General features: G+C 41.7%; 1 protein-coding gene across 8 annotated transcripts in view; it reads left to right on the forward strand.

The window, feature by feature from the left end:
• The first annotated feature begins 1913 nt into the window (after positions 1–1913).
• LOC122431664 (SLAM family member 5-like) overlaps positions 1914–19562 on the forward strand; it is a 28669-nt gene continuing 11020 nt past the window's right edge. The window contains exons 1-3 of one of the 8 annotated variants that reach the window (XM_043452960.1): positions 1914–2216; positions 3385–3510; positions 8679–9074. In XM_043452960.1, coding sequence (XP_043308895.1) covers positions 2129–2216; positions 3385–3510; positions 8679–9074 — 610 coding nt within the window. In that variant the 5' untranslated portion in view covers positions 1914–2128. Of the gene's footprint in view, positions 2217–3272; positions 3511–8678; positions 9075–19562 lie in introns of those variants that run through there. The other 7 variants (XR_006266593.1, XM_043452994.1, XM_043452949.1 and 4 more) reach the window with 7 other exon arrangements.

A 19562-nucleotide genomic window follows, 5' to 3' on the forward strand; every position in this document is an offset into this window, starting at 1 on the left:
AAGAGTAGGCCCCACTCACCACAACTAGAGAGAAAGCCCATGCACAGCCAAAACAAAAAAGTTATTGCAAAATAAAGGCTATAATTTCCTGTACTGTGCAATATATTCTTGCTGCTTACCTCTTTTATATAGTAGTTTGTATCTCTTAGTCCCATTCCCCTAGTTTGCCCCCCTCTTCCCTTGCCCCTCTGGTAACCACCAGTTTGTTTTCTATATCTGTGAGTCTGTTTCTGCTTTGCTATATATATTCATTTGCTTTATTTGATAAGTTTTAGCAGCAAATAGATACCTGGATTATAGAATAGAAGGTAGGGAGGAAAGAATGGACAATGAAGGCAAGCTGTCACGCTGCAACTGCTGCCATCTGTTCCCCTCCCCAGCCCAGCTCTGAAATGCCCTGGTGCTCTGCTGCAAATGCTACAGGCTAGAATGGTGGCTTTTCTCTCTCAAGTCAGGCAGAATGGTCAGTGAGAAGATCGTAACTCAGATCCTCTCTACCAACATCTTTTATCTAAGCACCTAGCCCTTCTTACTTCTGGGGTTGAAGTTTCCTTCTACACCAGGAAGCAAACATCCTTTCTAAACTGAGGTCCTTTCTCTCTCAATTAAAACTTGAGTTTCTCAAAATCTACACTCTTCTCTCCCTCCTGGTCATGTCCATGGCTCAGCTGATGTCGACAGTGTTTAAACACCTTTCTGCTTACTTAAAATATAACCTTGGACAAGTTATGTAATAGCTTTGGACATTCAGGATACTCTTCTATAAGATGCATGTAATGATTAGGTAATAGGGTTGTTTTGAAGATTTAATTCAGCAAATAATTTTGATTAGCCAAAATGACACATATAAATCTTCTGGTAAAGAGTAGATATTGAATCAACACTTTGGTCACCTGATGTGAAGAGCTGACCCATTGGAAAAGACCCTGATGCTGGGAAAAACTGAGGAGAAGGGGACAACAGAGGACAAGATGGTTGGATGGCATCACAGACTCAATGGACAGGAGCTTGAGCAAACTCTGGGAGATAGCGAAGGTCAGGGAAGCCTGACATGCTGTTGTCCATGAGGTCACAAAGAGTTGGACATGACTTAGACACTGAACAACAAGTTCCTCATGTAATACAGTCCTTAGGTGGGGTGTCCTGTCCTGTGCAATTCAAATAAGATAGACATGACCACTTGTGGTGTTTTCTAGAGGTCCAGAGCCTTCCTATAATTTCTGGCATTTCCTAGGAATTTTCACTCTTATGGTCGCTTCTCTGACTGGTTTTCCAGGGCTCCCCATCTCACTCAGCTCTACACTTCTTTATTATCCTGTACCCCATATATACACATGTATATACTTAGCTGCAGCAGAGCCAAGTGTGCCTTCCTTTAATTCCCCAAATCATTACCAGTACCAAGTAGTTTCATGTAATAAACTCTTACCAAAGTTTCTGTCAGGGAATGTGTGCATGTGTATGTGCTATGCCTTAGCACAGGATGGCTGGGATGCTGAAAATGAGATCAGACCTCTGGATAATTTTAAAGTCGCTGACATTTTACCAACATGGATTATCTGTTGGCTGACTCTCCTCCCAATGTCCCTGGTCTCCAGTGACATTTCAGGTTTCCCCTCTCCAGGGCCCTCCTTCCCACTGCCCATCACCCACATAGTTTTCATAACTAAAATGTTCCCACACTAGGTTTCTCTCATGAGAATCGTGAAGACCAGTGGAGGAGGGGATTGTGACTTGCTCTCCATTGCCCTAAAGGCAACCAGTGAATGAGCAGCCCATATTTTCAATCAATATAAAAAGTTTCTGACCACAGGATGCATGAACCACATTTTAAGCTGATTTGTCTATTAGGTGGAGTAGGGGAAAAATAAAACTAGTTTTTAATATTCTCTTGTCTGGAATGCTGCACAGCAAGTTTTAGAAAGGAGCACAGACTAGACTTCAGAAGATTTGCTTAGAATGGGAAAGGGGCTGTGACTGGGGGGATATGTCTTCAGCTTGTTGTCAAGAGTCCAGGTCTTGCCGTTTGATTAGCTCTATGACCTTTTACAGGTAATAAGATCCCTCTTGGAGGAGGGGTTTACATCCATAAAGGATTTAATATACAGTACCTGACTACCTTAAGTGTATGGTCATAGGGCCAGTCCTGTGTACCCCACTTTGGGGCTTTCTGCCTGAGCAGCTGAGGGAGAAGCCTCAACAGGAAGAAGAAGGAGGTAAGTTAAGAGGATGGTGCTGCTCCTCCAGAACATGGGAGGTGAGAGCCTCGGATAATGTAGGGTATCCAGCATGGGGAGAAGAAGCCAGGGCCTGACCTTCAGCCAGTTGTGTGGAGGCTGACGCAGCTGAGGCTGTGGCCAGGAGGAGGGTATAGATGTCTATCTCTTCCCCTCTGTGAGAGCAGGAACAGAGCTGGCAGAGACTATAGGGAAATGCTTGGCTGTGGCACAATTTCATGGGGGGTCTGGCTTTGCCTTGTATATATAGGGATCCCTGGTGACAGCTGGGAAGGCCATACAGATGCAAGCAACAGGTAAACGCCAATATTTGTGTTGGGATTTGAGAAGTTGACACTTCCCCCGAAGAACTTTGTTCCTTGCCGCAGCTTCTTACATAGGAAACTGAGAGTTGAAGTTTCTTAAAAATTAGAAAGAAAATTTGACTCATTAAATGGAAAAGAGACAGAGCAGCCACCAAGCCAAGATGGGGCTTTGTTGTTGTTTAGTCTCTAAATCATCTGTAACTCTTTTGCAACCCCATGGACTGTAAACTGCCAGCCTCCTCTGTCCATGGAATTCTCCAGGCAAGAATACTAGAGTGGCCTTCCATTTGCTTCTCCAGGGGATTTTCCCAACCCAAGAATCAAACCCATATCTCCTACATCTCCTGCATTGGTAGGCAGATTCTTTACCCGTGAGCACCTGGGAAGCTCAAGATGGGGCTTAGCCTAGCCTTTTTGCAGAGCATGGCTTCTGTCGCTGACCATAGCCTGGCACTGGTGAGCTGGGCTGCCTGGGGCAGAGCCATTACCCCAGGAAATCACGGAAGAGTATGTGAGAACTCCAAGCTGTCTGTGACTTCACTGGGTGGGGTCTGTCCAACAGTATGCCAGGCACATCACAGAGTGAGATTATTTATACATTCATTTTAAAATGTCTTATTGAGTGTGTACTGTATATGCTGGGGATAAGATTAAAGGAGTTTCTCTAGACTGACAGAGCTCGGGCTTCCCAGGTGGCGCTAGTGGTAAAGAACCCGCCTGCCAATGCATGAGACAGAGACTGACAGAGAACTAATGCTGGCCAGTGGTCCACTAGAAACAAATTTGTTAGCTCCACCCTGAGGGTGGGAAGCTGGGGCCCAAGCTTTTCTCTTCTCTTGCAGCTACCTTCATCAATATTTCCTCTGCAGCTGAACTGGCTGGCAGGCAACCTGCAATGAGGCACTGCTCAGAAGACCCCCACCTCTGCTGGACCTCCTGGCTCCTGGGATTCATCAGTCTCCTTCTCAGTGAGTGGCCTGGATTCCTGGGGAGGGAGGGATATCGGATAAAGCCAGCAAAGCAGGACCCTACCACTTGGAGTGCTCTTTAGGTTTTGACGTCTTTGTTGAATAAAAAGGGAAAACAACTCTAAGTTTTCAAAAGCAGTGTACTTTGTTTAGAACCCCAGAGTGCAAGGAAAGAATAATATGGCCTTTTTGGTTGTGGCAAGTCTGGGATCCGTGAGTTCAGATAGCCTGTCTGCATTAAGAAGACCCTTTCCAAGAAGGTGAGGTTGCTACTGCTGCAGTAACAGGGAAGCCAAGAGAGCCTGCCCAGGGTCCTGGGGAGAGGGAGGGAGACAAAGAACATGGCTCCTTAGGGCAGAGGGCAAGGGACTGAGGTTCTCCTGGTCTAGACTCAGAGGGGCCCTCGAAGCTTATACAACACATCGTGGAAGAGGAGGCCAACAAGAGCCCCAGGTCTGGGCCAGAGGAAGCAACTCTAGTCAGGCTCCTTGGGCTTCTCTACTAGAAAGGATAGTGAACATGCACTCTCCACCAGGGTTTGGGGTGCAGATCCTAGCAGATCTTCACAAAGGAGAGAGTCCTTGAAGTCTCCAGTTTATCTCAGAAGAGTTTATATAGTTTGCATTCTACCTCAGTGTTAGTTTTCATTTTGAAAAGTTGAAAAATTATCTTCCAGTAAGACAAATTCTCTGGGAGGATGCCCTCTAAAATGCAAAGCACTGTTTTAGGGCAAAATCCTAGAAACAATGAATCTTTACATCAATTTGGAAATGATTGAACAAGATGGGAAGTTTCTGTACAGTGGAGTATTAGGAAGCTAGGGGAAAAAAACAGTTTACCAATTGTCTGGGAGGTGTTTCTAATTTTTGATAGCATCAGATGTATGGATTTCCATCAGTAAGATGCAGAAAACTGTATATAATAAAATCCTAATCTTGTAAATAAGAGAGTAATCTGTGATGTTTAAAATCTATATACCCACATATTTATAAGAGTAGGAGAAAATGCAGAAGAAAATGTAATAGATGACTAACAGGGGATTAAAATGGGGGGAAAGTTTGGAGGTGGGAGAAGAAAAAGTGGAGAGAATAAGGAGTTGAGCAAAAAAGAGGAACTGAAAGAAAAAGAGAATGTCCTAAAGAAGGATGCGTACCAAGCAATTATCCTTCAATTAAAAATAAACAAATCTAGAAAATTCACAGGAAAGATGTGGATACATCTATAAATTTATGAAAGATTAGACATTTGTATATATAAAAATTAAATACAAACGAATGAAGAAAAGAAAATATAGTGGATTCTGAATTCTGGATAAAATTAAACAAATTAGAGAGCATTTGTAAAAACGGGCCATCATATTAATGAAGGGCATTGAAATAAGGACTATATCCCATTTAACTAGATTGCTTCTGTCTACAGTAAAATGTAGACTTTCTTCATGTTTCCGTGTTATTTAACTGCAAAAATATGTTCAAAATTATAGTCTTATCTAAAGTCTGGGACTAGAAATTCACAAATTAAAAACAAAGAGATGGAGACAAAGTGAGATAAAGGGAGAAAAAAAGAGAGAGAAATGGTTTGAATTTCTCATGTTAGAGATGAGACAATTTGCACACAGAGAAGGAAAATGACTTTCTCAAGGTCACCCAGGATCAGGGAAGGAGTGGAATTTGTTGCCCCCTTAGCCCCAGCCTCCATAGTACTGAATAAGATGGATACTTCCCAGTGGAGGTTGGGCACCCTGGGTGAACTAGAAGAGGCATCATTGGAAGGAACATTAAATTGCTCTATACATTTGGAGGGGTAGGTGGTGAGGAATGATGCTGTGGGTTAAGTATCTTTGTCTGTATCATTCTTAACACCTTTAACCCTTTTCTGGACATGAGTTCGGAAGTAGTGGGAAAGGAAGCTTGAAGGTGAGTTCAGTTTGCACTGGAATTTCCCAGAGACACAGAAGCTACTGATAGGTCCTGGGAAGATGCACTCACCAGAGCAATAGTCTCCTTCATGCCCTCAGAGTGTCCCTGTATCTACTGGCAGAACACAAAGAAGAAAGGGCCCCTACCATCACTGACATCTAGAGAGAGTCATGGAGATGGAGGAGACAGTGCAAAGGTACAGGTGGGTTTGATTATGAGTTGAGAAAAAATGGCTATTGATTTCCTGGTGTGATGACGAAGGAAGGGTCAGAAATGTGAACAAAATTTTATGTTGATTTTTAAATTTTATATCATTTAAATAAACTTCACTCTCTTGTTTATAACCACAGCCTTTCTGGCTTAATTTTCTTCCTCAGGATTAGATCTTTTGTAGTTCACAATGCTCTTACTGTCTGCCTACTTTTTCTATGTCTTCTTTCATCTTCCTCACAGCTGGTGCTCACCGCCAGCTTCTGAGTCCATCCTCCCTGCAGCCTGAGGGCTGAGCCTCCTCTCTCCCTGGTTCCCTCATTTCCAGCAAGTGTAGGGTCTGGTAGGTCTGCCGTTTAACTCTCCACTTGCCAGAAGTCCCTGCTCTGCTGTGTGTGCATGCTAAGTCACTTCAGTCGGGTCTGACTCTGCAACTCCAAGGACTGTAGCCCACCAGGCTCCCTTGTCCATGAGATTCTCAAGGCAAGAATACTAGAGCAGGTTATCATGCCCTCTTCCTGATCCAGACCAAAGCTGCATCTCTTATGTCTCCTGCATTGAAAGGCAGGTTCTTTATGACTAGTGCCACCTGGAAAGCTACTCCCTGCTCTGCTAAACCCCTGTAATTACTTGCTTCCCTTTTCCCAGGGGAGAAAGTTAGAGGATTAGCCTCCAGGAGCTGCTCAGATCCTGGTGATAAGACAGCAGTGCTGGGAGAGAAGCCCCTGGGAAGGACAGGGACAGGGTGGGGAGCTGGTGGGAGCTCCTGCAGGGGAGAAACACTGGGCTGGGAGCGGGGAGCCCTGGTGCCAGGAGGGGCTCTGCCCTGTGTGACCCAGGACAGGTTCGCCCCCTGGGGAGCCCCCTCCTCTGTGACAGGAGGGGCCTGGGCAGATGCCCCCTAAGGGCCTTCCCAGAGTCTGTCCCCAGAGAGGACTCTCCTGTGTGTACGTCAGGCCTCTGCTCTGTCTCCTCACCCCATGTATCCTAGTCCTGTGTCACGACAGGGACTGACAGCAGTGAGCCTGTTCAGGGTACCTGCAAAGAGGAGACCCCCGACCATTACTATCATTACTTCACGGCCCTGCGTGGAATGAGGGATGCTCTTCTTCATGCATCCCCTGGGGAATCCCGTCTGGCCCTCTGTTTTCTCTGCCTCTGCTCCTGAGAGGGGCATTTAGATCACCCGCTAAAGGACATCATCGTTCACAGTCTATGGAAACTTTATTTGCACACCATGCTCTGAAAGTATAGTAAAGTAGTATAAAGCCTAATGTAAGACTCCAGGCCTGTGAGGGGAGCTGAAGGGACTGGGATGGAGGCCTGACCCCAAGGAGATGCCTAATTCAGTGAATAAGTGATTAAATAAATACAAAGAAATATCTGAAATACACATATATATGAATACTGGCCTGAGCCATTCTCTGCCTCTAGTGAGAGCCAGGAATGGGTATAAGTACAATAGAGGAAGGCAGGCTTGATATGAGGAGAACTTACTCATTTTTTCCCTGGCAGGCAGAGGCCAACCCAGGTGGATCATGACCCCCTGGGAAAAGCAAATTATTGTTCCCTTCAGGATAAGGCTGTTCTGCATTACTTTCCCTGGTCCTGTTCTGTCTTACCCTGTTCCTAAAAAGGGCAGACGGTATATGGCCCCCGGGGCCTGTGTCTGATGAGGGAGGGTGGGCTCAGGATGGGGTGGCCCTGAGGGGAATGTGCCCACTGGTCTCAGCTCTGCAGGAAAGTGATCGAGGAAGGCCCACTGCAACCTCTCGGGGACTGGCTAGGGAAGTGCTGACTCGATGGCAGGGGCAGCAGAGCTCACTAAATGATCACTTGCTCACTCTCATATTCTAGTCTCTGGCAGTTAGCCAGGGCCTTGTGACCAGTGCTGTCCAGAAAGCAAGAGCCGAGAGCACACTACTTCTGGACAGAAGTGTGATTCTCCTTTTTCCCCTCCCTGCTGTGGGGCTGGGAGCCTGTGAGGACCCTGTGGGCTCCATGGAGGTGGTGGAGCCTCCACTCCCTGTGACGGGATCCCTCCCTCGCTCCCTCATGGGGACTGTGGTGGGGGATATAAACTCCTCTTGTTCTAACACCTTGAGGTATTTTAACTGCTTCCTACACAGCACAGCCTAGCGTATCCTGACTACCACACTGCTTAGCAGCAAGAAGGAGAACAGCATTCATATTTGTGTTAGGTATTTACTGTTGTGTAACCTGTCACCCCAAAAGTTAATGCCTTAAACACCATCAGGTAGGGTGTCACATTTTTTCTAGGCCAGGGCCCAGGAGTAGGTCAGCTGGGCCCTCTGGCTCAGGGTCTCTCAAACTGAAATCAAGGTCTTGATTGAGGCTACATCAGCCCAGGATCATCTGGGAAAGATCTGCTAGCAGGAAGCTCCTGTTGGACTGAGGGCCTCAGCTCCTCCCTGGATGCTGCCCAGAGGCTCCCTCGGTTCCCTGTTACATGGGTCTCCCCAGTAGGGCAACTGACAGCATGGCAGCTGGATTCCTCAGGGCAAGCAAGGGAGAGAGTGAAAGAGAGAGAGTGTGTGAGAGTGTAAGCAAGAGGGAAGTCACAGTCCTGTGTACTCTAAAACCACTGAGTGACATCCACCGTGTCTGCTGCGGTCCATTCCTGAGAGCAAGTCACTAGGTGCAGTCCACACTCCAGGGAAAGGGGTTAAACAAATGTGCGAACACAAGGAGGCAGGGATGTAAGGAGACATTTTAGAAGCGCCTTCTACAGTTATGCACCTAATTTGTGCCTGAAAATGTGCTGGGTGCTTTGCACTTATGATGTCATTTAACTTATACTGACCTTATGAGGTTGGTAAGGAAATGTCAGGTTAGCAAATTTATGTAATCTATTCAATGTTAAACTTCATTAGAAAGAGGACTTGATTCCAAAAGTTGTTTCAATTAATTGTACTTGGCTGTCTTATTAGAATCAAGGAATTATACCGGGTAGATTTCTTTAAAAAGAGGTTTGTGTGGGTTCTTTCCTTTATTATTAATGAAAAAACATATGTCCAGTTTCCAATCCTTTAGGCATCTGCAGCACTGGGGCTAAGAGTCCTGGTGCACGTGGTTCTGAAATTCAGGATTCTGGAGCCCGTGTTCCCCTGCAGGGGATCCGAGGAGGTTCTGTGTTGTTTCATGTGATCAAGAAGCAAGAAGCTGAACCAGAGGAGGTCGCATGGGCCTTTGGCCCTGAGTCAAACTACAGAGTCCTGCTGCGAGTCCACCGTGGGGCAGACACTCCAACCTGGGTCAACCTCCAGGACAAGTACCAGCAGAGGGTCCATGTGCCCAACAACTTGTCCCTGAAGATTGAGAACCTGACCTGTGAGGACAGTGGACACTACCGGGCTCGAGTCAGCTTCCCTGGAGGAATCGAACTTATCCAGGTTTTCCTCCTCACGGTCTATGGTAAGTGACACCTCCTCACCCCACTCCATGGCTTCCCTCCTTCTTTTGTCCTAGGAGGGTCACATAGACCCCCACTTTGTAAGATTTTATTTAGACCCAACCTTCAGACTCTGTTTTCTCACCCAACAATAAGGTGTGCATGTTAGCCACAAAAGGAGAGCAGACTTGAGATTCACAAAAGGGAGAAAATCACTTTAGTATTTTGAGGGAGGAAAACAGGAATTTATATGGTAACATTAATTGTTCTTTCTAAAACTGAGTTGTTTAATTTCTCTATTTGTTTTCTATTACTACTGTAACAAACTACCAGAAAAACTTATGGCCTTAAAACCTCTCAAATTGATTATCTTACCATTTTGTAGGTCATAAGTCAGACTTGGGTCTCATGGGGCAAAATCAAGGTGTTTGCAGGCCTGTACTCCTACCTGGTGACTCAGGGGAGAATCCATTTCTTGCCTTTCCCACCTTCAAGTGGATACCTGATTTCCTTGCCTGGTGTCCCCCCTTCATTCATCTTCAAATCATCAAATTCATCTCCCATTGCATCCATCTGATCTGCTCTGCCTGTCTTTTTCACTTTATTTTTGATGAGCAATATTTAATTTTTTTTACAGTATGCCTTTTACTGTGATCTGTGACAAATAAACTAGATACAGCATTGCAGTTAACAATGACACAACAACAACAGCTTGATAGCAACAAGCAAATTTTTTATAAAGAAATTAAGAAATCCTTGAACATTTGCAGTTGCCAAAATACACAGATGCTAAGCAAGAGGCCACTTGAGAAAAGAAAATTAAGATACCAAATGTTTAGGCCAATAAACAGTGGTAACAGGGTCAAACAATTCAAACTGTGTAAAAAGTAAATATTTTTTTAAGAAAACACTTTATTGAGGTTTGATTGACATACAAAGAGCTGTGCATATTTAATGTATCCAACCTTGTAATAGGCTTTCTCAGTGAATTATTTTGCACTTGAATATCTTATAGTTGCACATGAAATAGGTATTGAGATCTATTTGGCTAGAAAAAAGAAATAGCTGAGAAAAGAAATAATAGGTGGCCTTGGGTGAATCATTTAACATCATGTAACTTGATCTAAAAAGTGACAGTAATTCTTTATTTTTCTTAAGGCATTCGCTGAACCAGGCGATTGCTTAAAATTCCTTCCAGTTCTAAGAGAGATTGAATCTGTGAATTATTTTAGGGGAATGTCTCAAGAAGATATTTCCTCAAAAATTTTAAGACATTATCAGATATATCAGATGAGCTCATAAATTATAATAAAGTTTATATTAACTATATATTATTATTTTTCAAAAGAACTATAGGTAATTTTCATATATACATGTGTGTCTGTGTGTGTGTGTGTGTGTGTGGACTTCTTCAGAGGCTCAGCAGTGAAAAATCCGCCTGCAGTGCAGGATCCACAGAAGACACAGGTTGGATCCCTGGGTTATGAAGATCCCCTGGAGGAGGGCATGGTAACCCACTTCAATATTCTTACCTGGAGAATTCTATGGACAGTGGAGCCTGGCAGACTATGGTCCATAGGGTTATGAAGAGTCAGACATGATTGAAGTGACTGAGCAAGCTCATATACTAGTGAAACCGCCACCATAACTTATGCCAAAAAATCAGATTCATCCCCTCCAAAGGTTTCCTCCTGCCTTCTTCATTTGATTGTTGTTGTTGTTGCTTATGTAACAGCACAAAATTTAAGTGTAGTCTACAGTGTTATTAATTATAGGCATTATAATTACTTTATGAATATCATATAGTATTGCTAACTTTAGGCACTATGCCATACAGTAGATCTCTAGGATTTTTTCATCTTGTGTAACTGAACCTTTGAACCTTTTGACTAATACCTACCCATTTCACCGTCCTCCCAGATCTGTGCAAGAACCCTTCAACTCTCTGCTTCTATAAGATTGAAAATATAAGACTCATCATATAAGTGGTTTCATGTAGTATTTGTTCTTCTCTCTCTAGCTTATTTTACTTAGTGTAATCTCCTACTGTTTCATCTATGTTTGTCACAAAAAACAAAGCTTCCTTCTTTAAGTTTGAATAATATTCCTCTAGATGAAAGTGAAAAAAGAGAGTGAAAAAGCTGGCTTAAAACTCAATATTCAAAAAACTAAGATCATGGCATCTGGTTCCATCACTTCATCACAAATGGACAGGGAAAAAAGTGGAAACAGTGACAGGCTTTATTTGTTTGGTTTTCAAAATCATTGCACACAGTGACTGAATGAAATTAAAAGATGCTTGCTCCTAGAAAGAGAAGCTATGACAAACCTAGACAGCGTATTAAAAAGCGGAGACATCACTTTGCCAACAAACGTCCATCTAGTCAAAGCTATGGTTTTTATAATAGTCATGTACAGATGTGAGAGTAGTTGGACCATAAAGAAGGCTGAACATCGAAGAACTGATGCTTTCAAATAGTGGTGGAGAAAAGTCTTGAAAGCCTTCTGGACAGTGAGGAGATTAAACCAGTCAATCCTAAAGGAAATCAACCCTGAATAGTCATTGGAAGGACTGATGCTGAAGCTGAAGCTCCAATACTTTGGCCACCTGATACAAAGAGCCAGCTGTTTGGAAATGATCCTGATGCTGGGAAAGATTGAGGGCAGGAGGAGAAGGGGGATACAGAGGATGAGATTGTTGGATGGCATCACCAAGTCAATGGACGTGAGTTTGAGCAAACTCCAGAAGACAGTGAAAGACAGGGAAGCCTGGCATGCTGCAATCCCGGGGGTTGCAAAGAGTTGGACATGACTTAGTGATTGACCAACAACAATATTCCTTTGTATGTATATACCACATGTTTATCAGCTCATCTGGCAATGCAGGTTGGTTCCATGTCTTGTATATTGTAAAAATTTTGCAGTGAACATGGAATTGCAGATACATTTTTGAAATCCTGATTTCTGTTCTTTTAGATACATACCCAAAGTATAATTGCTGAATCATAGAGTAGTTATAAGTCATAGACAAAGCTACGGTTTTTCCAGTAGTCATCAGGTATGGATGTGAGAGTAGGACCATAAAGATGGCTAAGCGTCGAAAAATTGATGCTTTTGAACTGTGATGTTGGAGAAGACTCTTGAGAGTCCCCTGGACTGCAAGGAGATCCAACAGTCAATCCTAAAGGAAATCAGTCCTAAATATTCATTGGAAGGACTGATGCTGAAGCTGAAACTCCAGTACTTTGGCCACCTGATGGGAAGAACTGACTCAGTGGAAAAGACCCTGATGCTGGGAAAGATTGAAGGCAGGAGGAAAAGAGGGTGACAGAGGATGAGACGGTTGGATGGAATCACCGACTCGATGGACGTGAGTTTGAGCAAGCTCTGGGAGTTGACGGACAGGTAAGCCTAGCGTTCTTCAATCCATGGGATCACAAAGAGTTGGACCCGACTGAGTGACTGAACTGATCTGAGGACAAGATGGTTGGATGGCATCACCAACTCAATGGGCATGAGTTTGAGCTAGCTCCGGGAGTTGGTGAAGGACAGGGGAGCCTGGCATGCTGCAGTCCATGGTGTTGCAAAGAGTTGGACACACAACTGAGCAACAGAACAACAGTGAGTAGTTATATTTTTAATTTTTGAGAAACTCTATACTATTTTCCAAAATGACTGCACCAATTTACAATCCCATCAACAGTGTATGAATATCCCTTTTTCTCCAGCCCATCAGCAACACATCTTTTTTTTCTTTTGATAGTAGCCATTACAACTGGTATAAGAGTATACTCACTGTGGTTTTGGACTTCCCCTGTGGCTCAGCAGTAAATAATCTGCCTGAAGTGCAGGAAACACAGGAGATGCAGATTTGATCCCTGGGTCAGGAATATCCCCTAGAGGAGGAAATGACAAACTGCTCCAGTATTCTTGCACACATTGTGGTTTTGATTTTCACTTTCCTGGTGATTAATAATGTTGAGTGATTTTTCATATACCTGTTGGCCATTTTTATACCTTCCATTGACAAATGTCTATTCAGTTCATTTCCCCATTTTTAACTGGATTATTTAGGTTTTTCCTATTGAGTTGTATGGATCCCTTATAAAATTTGCATACTAACAATTTATCAGATATATAGTTTGCAGCTATTTTCTCCCATTTCTGTAGGTTTCCTTTTCACTCTGTTGATGTTTCCTGTGCTGTGCAAAAACTTTTCAGTTTATCATAATCCCAATTGTCTATTTTTGCTTTATTGTCTATGCTTTTTCATTATTCAAACAATTACTGTCAAGGCCAGGGTCAGGAAGATGTTTCCTTTTGCTTTCTTCTTAGAGTTTTACAGTCTCTGGTATTACTTTTAAGTTATTAATCCATTTTCAGTTTCTTTTTTATATGGTGTAAGTGTCCAATTTCATTCTTTTGCATGTGGATATCTGATTTCCCCAGCACCATTTTTTGAGAAGACTTTCCTTTCCCCATTGTGTATTCCTGGTTTCCTTGTCAAAGATCAGTTGACCATATATGCATGGGCTTATTTCTGGGATTTTTATTCTATTCTATTAGTTTATATGTCTGTTTTTATGTCTGTTTTAAGTAGCATTGTAATATACTTTGAAATAAGGAAATGTGATGCCTCCAGTTTAGTACTTCTTGCTATAAGCTGCTTCTGCTATTTGGGATCTTTTATGGTTCCATATGAATTTCAAGATTTTTTTCTCCTTTTGTAAAAACTCCCTAATTATACTTACAAAGTTTCGACAGAATCTATGGATTGCCTTGGCACTGTGACCATTTCAGCAATATTAATTCCTCAAATTAATGAACATGCAATGTCTTTCTGTATATTTGTGTGTATATATCTATCATCAATATTTATAGTTTTTGGTGCACAGATCTTTCAATCCTTAGTTAAGATTATTCCTAGATATTTTATTCATTTTGATTGTAATGTAAGTGGGATTGTTTTCTTGATTTCCTTTTCAGATAGTTCACTGTTAGTGTATAGAAGTGCAAAAGATTTTCATATGTTGATTTTGTGTCCTGAAATTTTGTTGAAATCACTAATTAGTTCTAAAAGAATTTTTCTGTGGAATCTTTAGGTTTCTTTACATACAAGATCATGTCATTTGCAATAAAAATAATTTTACTTCTTCCTTTCCAGTTTGGGTACCTTTATTTCTTTTGCTTGCCTGATTGCTGTTGCTAGAACTTCCAGTCCCAAGCTGAATAGAAACAGCAAACAGACACAGTTGCCTTGTTCCTAATGTTAGAGGAAAAGCTTTCAATCATTCACCATTGAGTTTGATGTTAGTTGTAGGCTTTCATATATGGCCTTTATTGTGTTAAAATAGCTTCCTTCTATTCTTAATTTGAGAGTTTTAAATCGAAAGAGTATTGTTTTCTGTCATATGCTTTTTCCCACATCTGTTGAATTATTGTGTGATTTTTATCCTTCATTGTTTTAACGTGGTATATCACATTATTGATTTGCATATTCTGAAACATCCTTGCATCTTTAGATTAAATCCTAGTTGGTCATGGTGTTTTATCCTTTTAATATTTTGTTGAATTCCATTTGCTAGTACTTTGGTGGAGATTTTGCATTTATGTTCAACAGAGTCATTGGCCTATAATTTTTTGTGTGGTGTGTTAGTTTGACTTAGGATATGCCAACATCTTTAAATGTGTTCCCTATACTACTACTTTTTTGGAAGAGTTTAAGAGGGATTATATTAATTCTTTGGTATGTGATTTGATAAAATTCACCTGTGACTCCATTCAGTCTTGGAATTTTCTTTGTTGGGAAGTTTTTGATTGCTAATTAAAACTCCTTATTTATTATTATTGATCTGTTCGAGTTGTATATTTTCTATTGATTCAAACTGTATAGGCTGTATGTTTCTAAGAATTTATTCTTTTTTTTCAGGATTTTGCAGTTTGATGGTCTAGAATTGCTCATAATGGTTTCTTATGATCTCTTTATTTCTGTGTACCAGTAATGTCATTTTCTGATATTAATTGATTCTTCCTTGTTTTTTTCTTGTCTTGCTAAGTCAATTTTGCTTATCTTTCTGACACACTCTTAGGTCCACTGAGATTTTTACTGTCTTTCTAGTCTCTATTTCATTCATTTCTGCTGTAACGCTTATGACTTCCTTGCTTCTGCCAAATTCTGGCTTAGGTTTTTCTTTGTTTTCTCAGTTCCTTGAGATGTAAACTTAAGTAGTTTGAGAACTTTATTTTTTAATGTGTTTATCACTATAACATTTTTTTCTTAGTACTGCTTTTTTATTTATTTTTAAATTGGAGGATAATTGCTTAACAATATTGTGTTGGTTTCTACCTTATAGCAAAGTGAATCAACCATAAGTATAAATATGTTCCCTCCTTAATCCTCCCTCACACTCTACCTAGCCCACCCCTCTAGGTCATCACAGAATACCGGGCTGAGTTTGCTGTTAACTTCCCACTAGCTATCTATTTCACACATAATAATGTATATATTGCAAAGTTACTCTCTTAATTCATCCAACCCTCCTCTTTCTTGACTGTGTCTACAAGTTTTTTCTCTACTCCCAAATCTCTATTCCTGCCCTGGAATTAGGTTCATCAGTGCCATTTTTCTAGATTCCATATATATGTGTTAATACATGATGTTTGTTTTTCTCCTTCTGACTTACTTCACTCTGCATAACACATTCTAGGTTGATCCACCTCACTACAAATGACTCAAATTTGTTCCTTTTCATGGATGAGTAATATTCCATTGTATATGTAACAATTTATCCATTCATCTGCTTATAGACATCTAGGTTGCTTCCATGTCCTGGCTATTATAAATAGTGCTGTAGTGAACACTGGGGTATGTGTCTTTGTGAACTATGGTTTTCTCCAAGTATATGCCCAGTAGTGGAATTGCTGGGTCATGTGGTAGCTTTTGAGAAAGGAGTATGACAAGGCTGCCTGCTATCACCCTGTTTGTTTAGCCTATACACTGAGTACATCATGAGAAATGCCAGGCTGGATGAGATACAACTGGGATAAAAATAAGTTGGAGAAATACTGATAACCTCAGTTATGTGGATGATACCACTCTAATGGGAGAGAGTGAGGAGGAACTAAAGAGCCTCTTGATGAGGGTGAAGGAGGAGAGTGAAAGATCCAACTTAAAACTAAACATTAAAAAATTAAGATCATGACATCTGGCCCCATTACTTCGTGGCAAATAGAAAGGGACAATGTGGAAGTAGTGACAGGTTTCCTCTTCCTGGGCTCTAAAATCACTGTGGATAGTTATTGCAGCCATGAAATCGGAAGACAATTGCTTCTTGGCAGGAAAGCTAGGGGAAGGCAATGGCACCCCACTCCAGTACTCTTGCCTGGAAAATCCCAAGGACGGAGGAACCTGGTAGGCTTCAGTCCTTGGGGTTGCTAGGAGTTGGACACGACTGAGCGACTTCACTTTCACTTTTCACTTTTCACTTTCATGCATTAGAGAAGGAAATGGCAACCCACTCCAGTGTTCTTGCCCGGAGAATCCCAGGGACGGCAGAGCCTGGTGGGCTGCCATCTATGGGGTCCCACAGAGTCGGACACGACTGAAGTGACTTAGCAGCAGGAAAGCTATGACAAACCTGGACAGTGTGTTGAAAAGCAGAGACATTACTTTGGCGACAAAGGTCCATATAGTAAAGGCTATGGTCTTCCCAGTGGTCATGTATGGTTGTGAAAGCTGGACCGTAAAGAAGGCAGAATGCAAAATAATTGGTTCCTTCAAACTGTGGTGCTGGAGAAGACTCCTGAAAGTTGCTTGGACAGCAAGGAGATCAAAGCAGTCCATCCTAAAGGATATCAACCCTGAATACTCATTGGAATGACTGATGCTGAAGCTGAAGCTCCAGTATTTTGGTCATCTGATGTGAACAGCCAACTAATTGGAAAAGTCCCTGATCCTGGGAAAGATTGAGGGCAGAAGGAGAAGAGGGCATCAGAGGATGAGATGGCTGGATGGCATCACTGATACAATGGACATGAATTTGGGCAATCTTTGGGAAAAGATGAGGAACAGGGAGGACTGGCATGCTGCTGTCCATGGGGTTGCAAAGAGTTGGACATGACTGACAGACTGAACTGAACTGAACTGATTCTGATCTGTGTGAGGTGATACTTCATTGTGCTTTGATTTGCATTTCTCTAATAACGAGCAATGCTGAACATCTTTCCATGTGTTTGTTGGTTTAGTACTGCTTTTGCTTCCTTCTGTAGGTTTTATGGGCTTCCTTTGTGGCTCAGCTGGTAAAAAATCCACCTACAATATGGGAGACCTGAGTTTGATCCCTGGGTCAGATATTTTTTTCATTTTCTTCTACTCAAGATATTTTCTTATTTCCCTTAAGATTTCTTCTTTGACTCAATGGTTGTTCAAAAATGTGCTGGTAATTTCCATGTGTTTGTAAATTTTCCCATTTTTCTTCATTTATTGTTTTCTAATTTCATTCCATTATGATGGAAAAGATATTTGATATAATTTCTTAAATCTTAAGTATTGTTTCATGGCCTAACATGTGATGTATCCTGGAGAAAGTACTGTGTTCACTTGAGAAGAATATGAATTCTGCTGCTTTGGGTATAATATTCTGTTTGTTAGATCCATTTGGTTCTAATAATATAGTTGGTAAAGAATTGCCTGCAATGTAGGAAACCCCAGTTCGATTCCTGAGTCAGGAAGATCCGCTGGAGAAGGGATAGACTACACACTCCAGTATTCTTGGGTTTCCCTTGTGGCTCAGATGGTAAAGAACCTGCCTGCAATGGGGGCGGGGGGCACCTGGGTTGGGAAGATCCCATGGAGAAGGGAAAGGCTACCCACTCCAGAATTCTGGCCTGGAAAATTCCATGGAATGTATAGTCTATGGGGTTGCAAAGCATCAGATGCAACTGAGCGACTTTCATACAAAATACATACATACATACAATATATGTTTTTTAGGTCCATTTGGTCTATGGTATTGTTCAAGTCTGTGGTTTCCTTCTTGATTTCCTGTCTGAATTTTCTATCCATTCTTGAAAGCAGGGTATTCAAGTCCACAATCATTCAATTGCTATCTATTTCTTATGTCACTGTATGCTCTATATATTATAGGTGTTCTGTCTGATGGTGGATTCATAAATATTAATCATTGTTATATCTTCCTATTGAATTGACCTCTATCATCATGTAAGGACCTCCTTTGTCTTCATGACAGCTTTTGATTTAATGTCTATTTTGTTTGCTATCAGTGTAGCCACCCATACTCTCTTCTGGTTCCCATTTGCATGGAATATCTTTTCCCATCCCTCACATTTAGCTTATGTGTGCCCTTAAAACTAAAGTGAGTCTCTTGTAGATATCATATATTGATATTGTATACCATATATATATAAAGTTAAGTCTTGTTTTATTCATTCAGTCACTCTATATCTTTTATTGGGGAGTTTAATCTATATTTAAAGTAAATGTTAATCATAAGAATTTACAATTTCATTTTTGGTTTGGGGGGATATTTTTTTACTGGAGTATAATTGCTTTACAATATTGGGTTGGTATCTGCCATTAAAAAATGTGAATCAGCTATAAGTATACATATATTCCCTCCGTCTTGATCCTTCCTCCCACCCCACCCCCTATCCCAGTGCAGCAGGTCATCACTGACCTACAGCTGAGTTCGCTGTGTTCTACAGCTGCTTCTCACTAGCTAGCTGTCTTACACATTGCAGCGTATGTATGTCAATGCTACTGTCTCAATTCATCCCACGCTCTCCTTCACTGACTGTTTCCATAAGTTCATTCTTTACATTCTTTATCTCTATTCCCGCCCTGCAAATGAGTTCATCAGTACCATTTTTCTAGATCCCATATATATGTGTTAATATAAAATATTTGTTTTTCTCTTTCTGGCTTACTTCACTCTGTATAACAGGCTCTAGGTTCATCCGCCTCACTATAACTAACTCAGGTTCATTTCCTTTTATGGCTGAGTAGTATTCTGTTGTATATATGTACCACAACTTCTTTATCCATTCATCTGTTAATGGACAGCTAGATTGCTTCCATGTCCTGGCTATTGTAAATAGTGCTACTATGAACATTGGGGTGCAAGTGTCTTTTTTAAAGTTTAATTATTTATTAATGTTTCAGTTCAGTTCAGTCTCTCAGTCGTGTCCGACTCTTTGCAACCCAATGAATTGCAGGACGCCAGGCCTCCCTGCCCATCACCAACTCCCAGAGTTTACTCAAACTCATGACCATCGAGTCGGTGATGCCATCCAGCCGTCTCATCCTCTGTCGTCCCCTTCTCCTCCCACCCCCAATCCCTCCCAGCATCAGGGTCTTTTCCAAAAAGTCAACTCTTCGCATGAGGTGGCCAAAGTATTGGAGCTTCAGCTTCAGCCTTCAGACTGAAACATCAGTCCTTCCAATGAACACCCAGGACTGATCTCCTTTAGGATGGACTGGTTGGATCTCCTTG

The sequence above is a fragment of the Cervus canadensis genome, chromosome 2 (assembly GCF_019320065.1).
Source record: "Cervus canadensis isolate Bull #8, Minnesota chromosome 2, ASM1932006v1, whole genome shotgun sequence".
NCBI classification, from domain to species: Eukaryota; Metazoa; Chordata; class Mammalia; order Artiodactyla; family Cervidae; genus Cervus; species Cervus canadensis.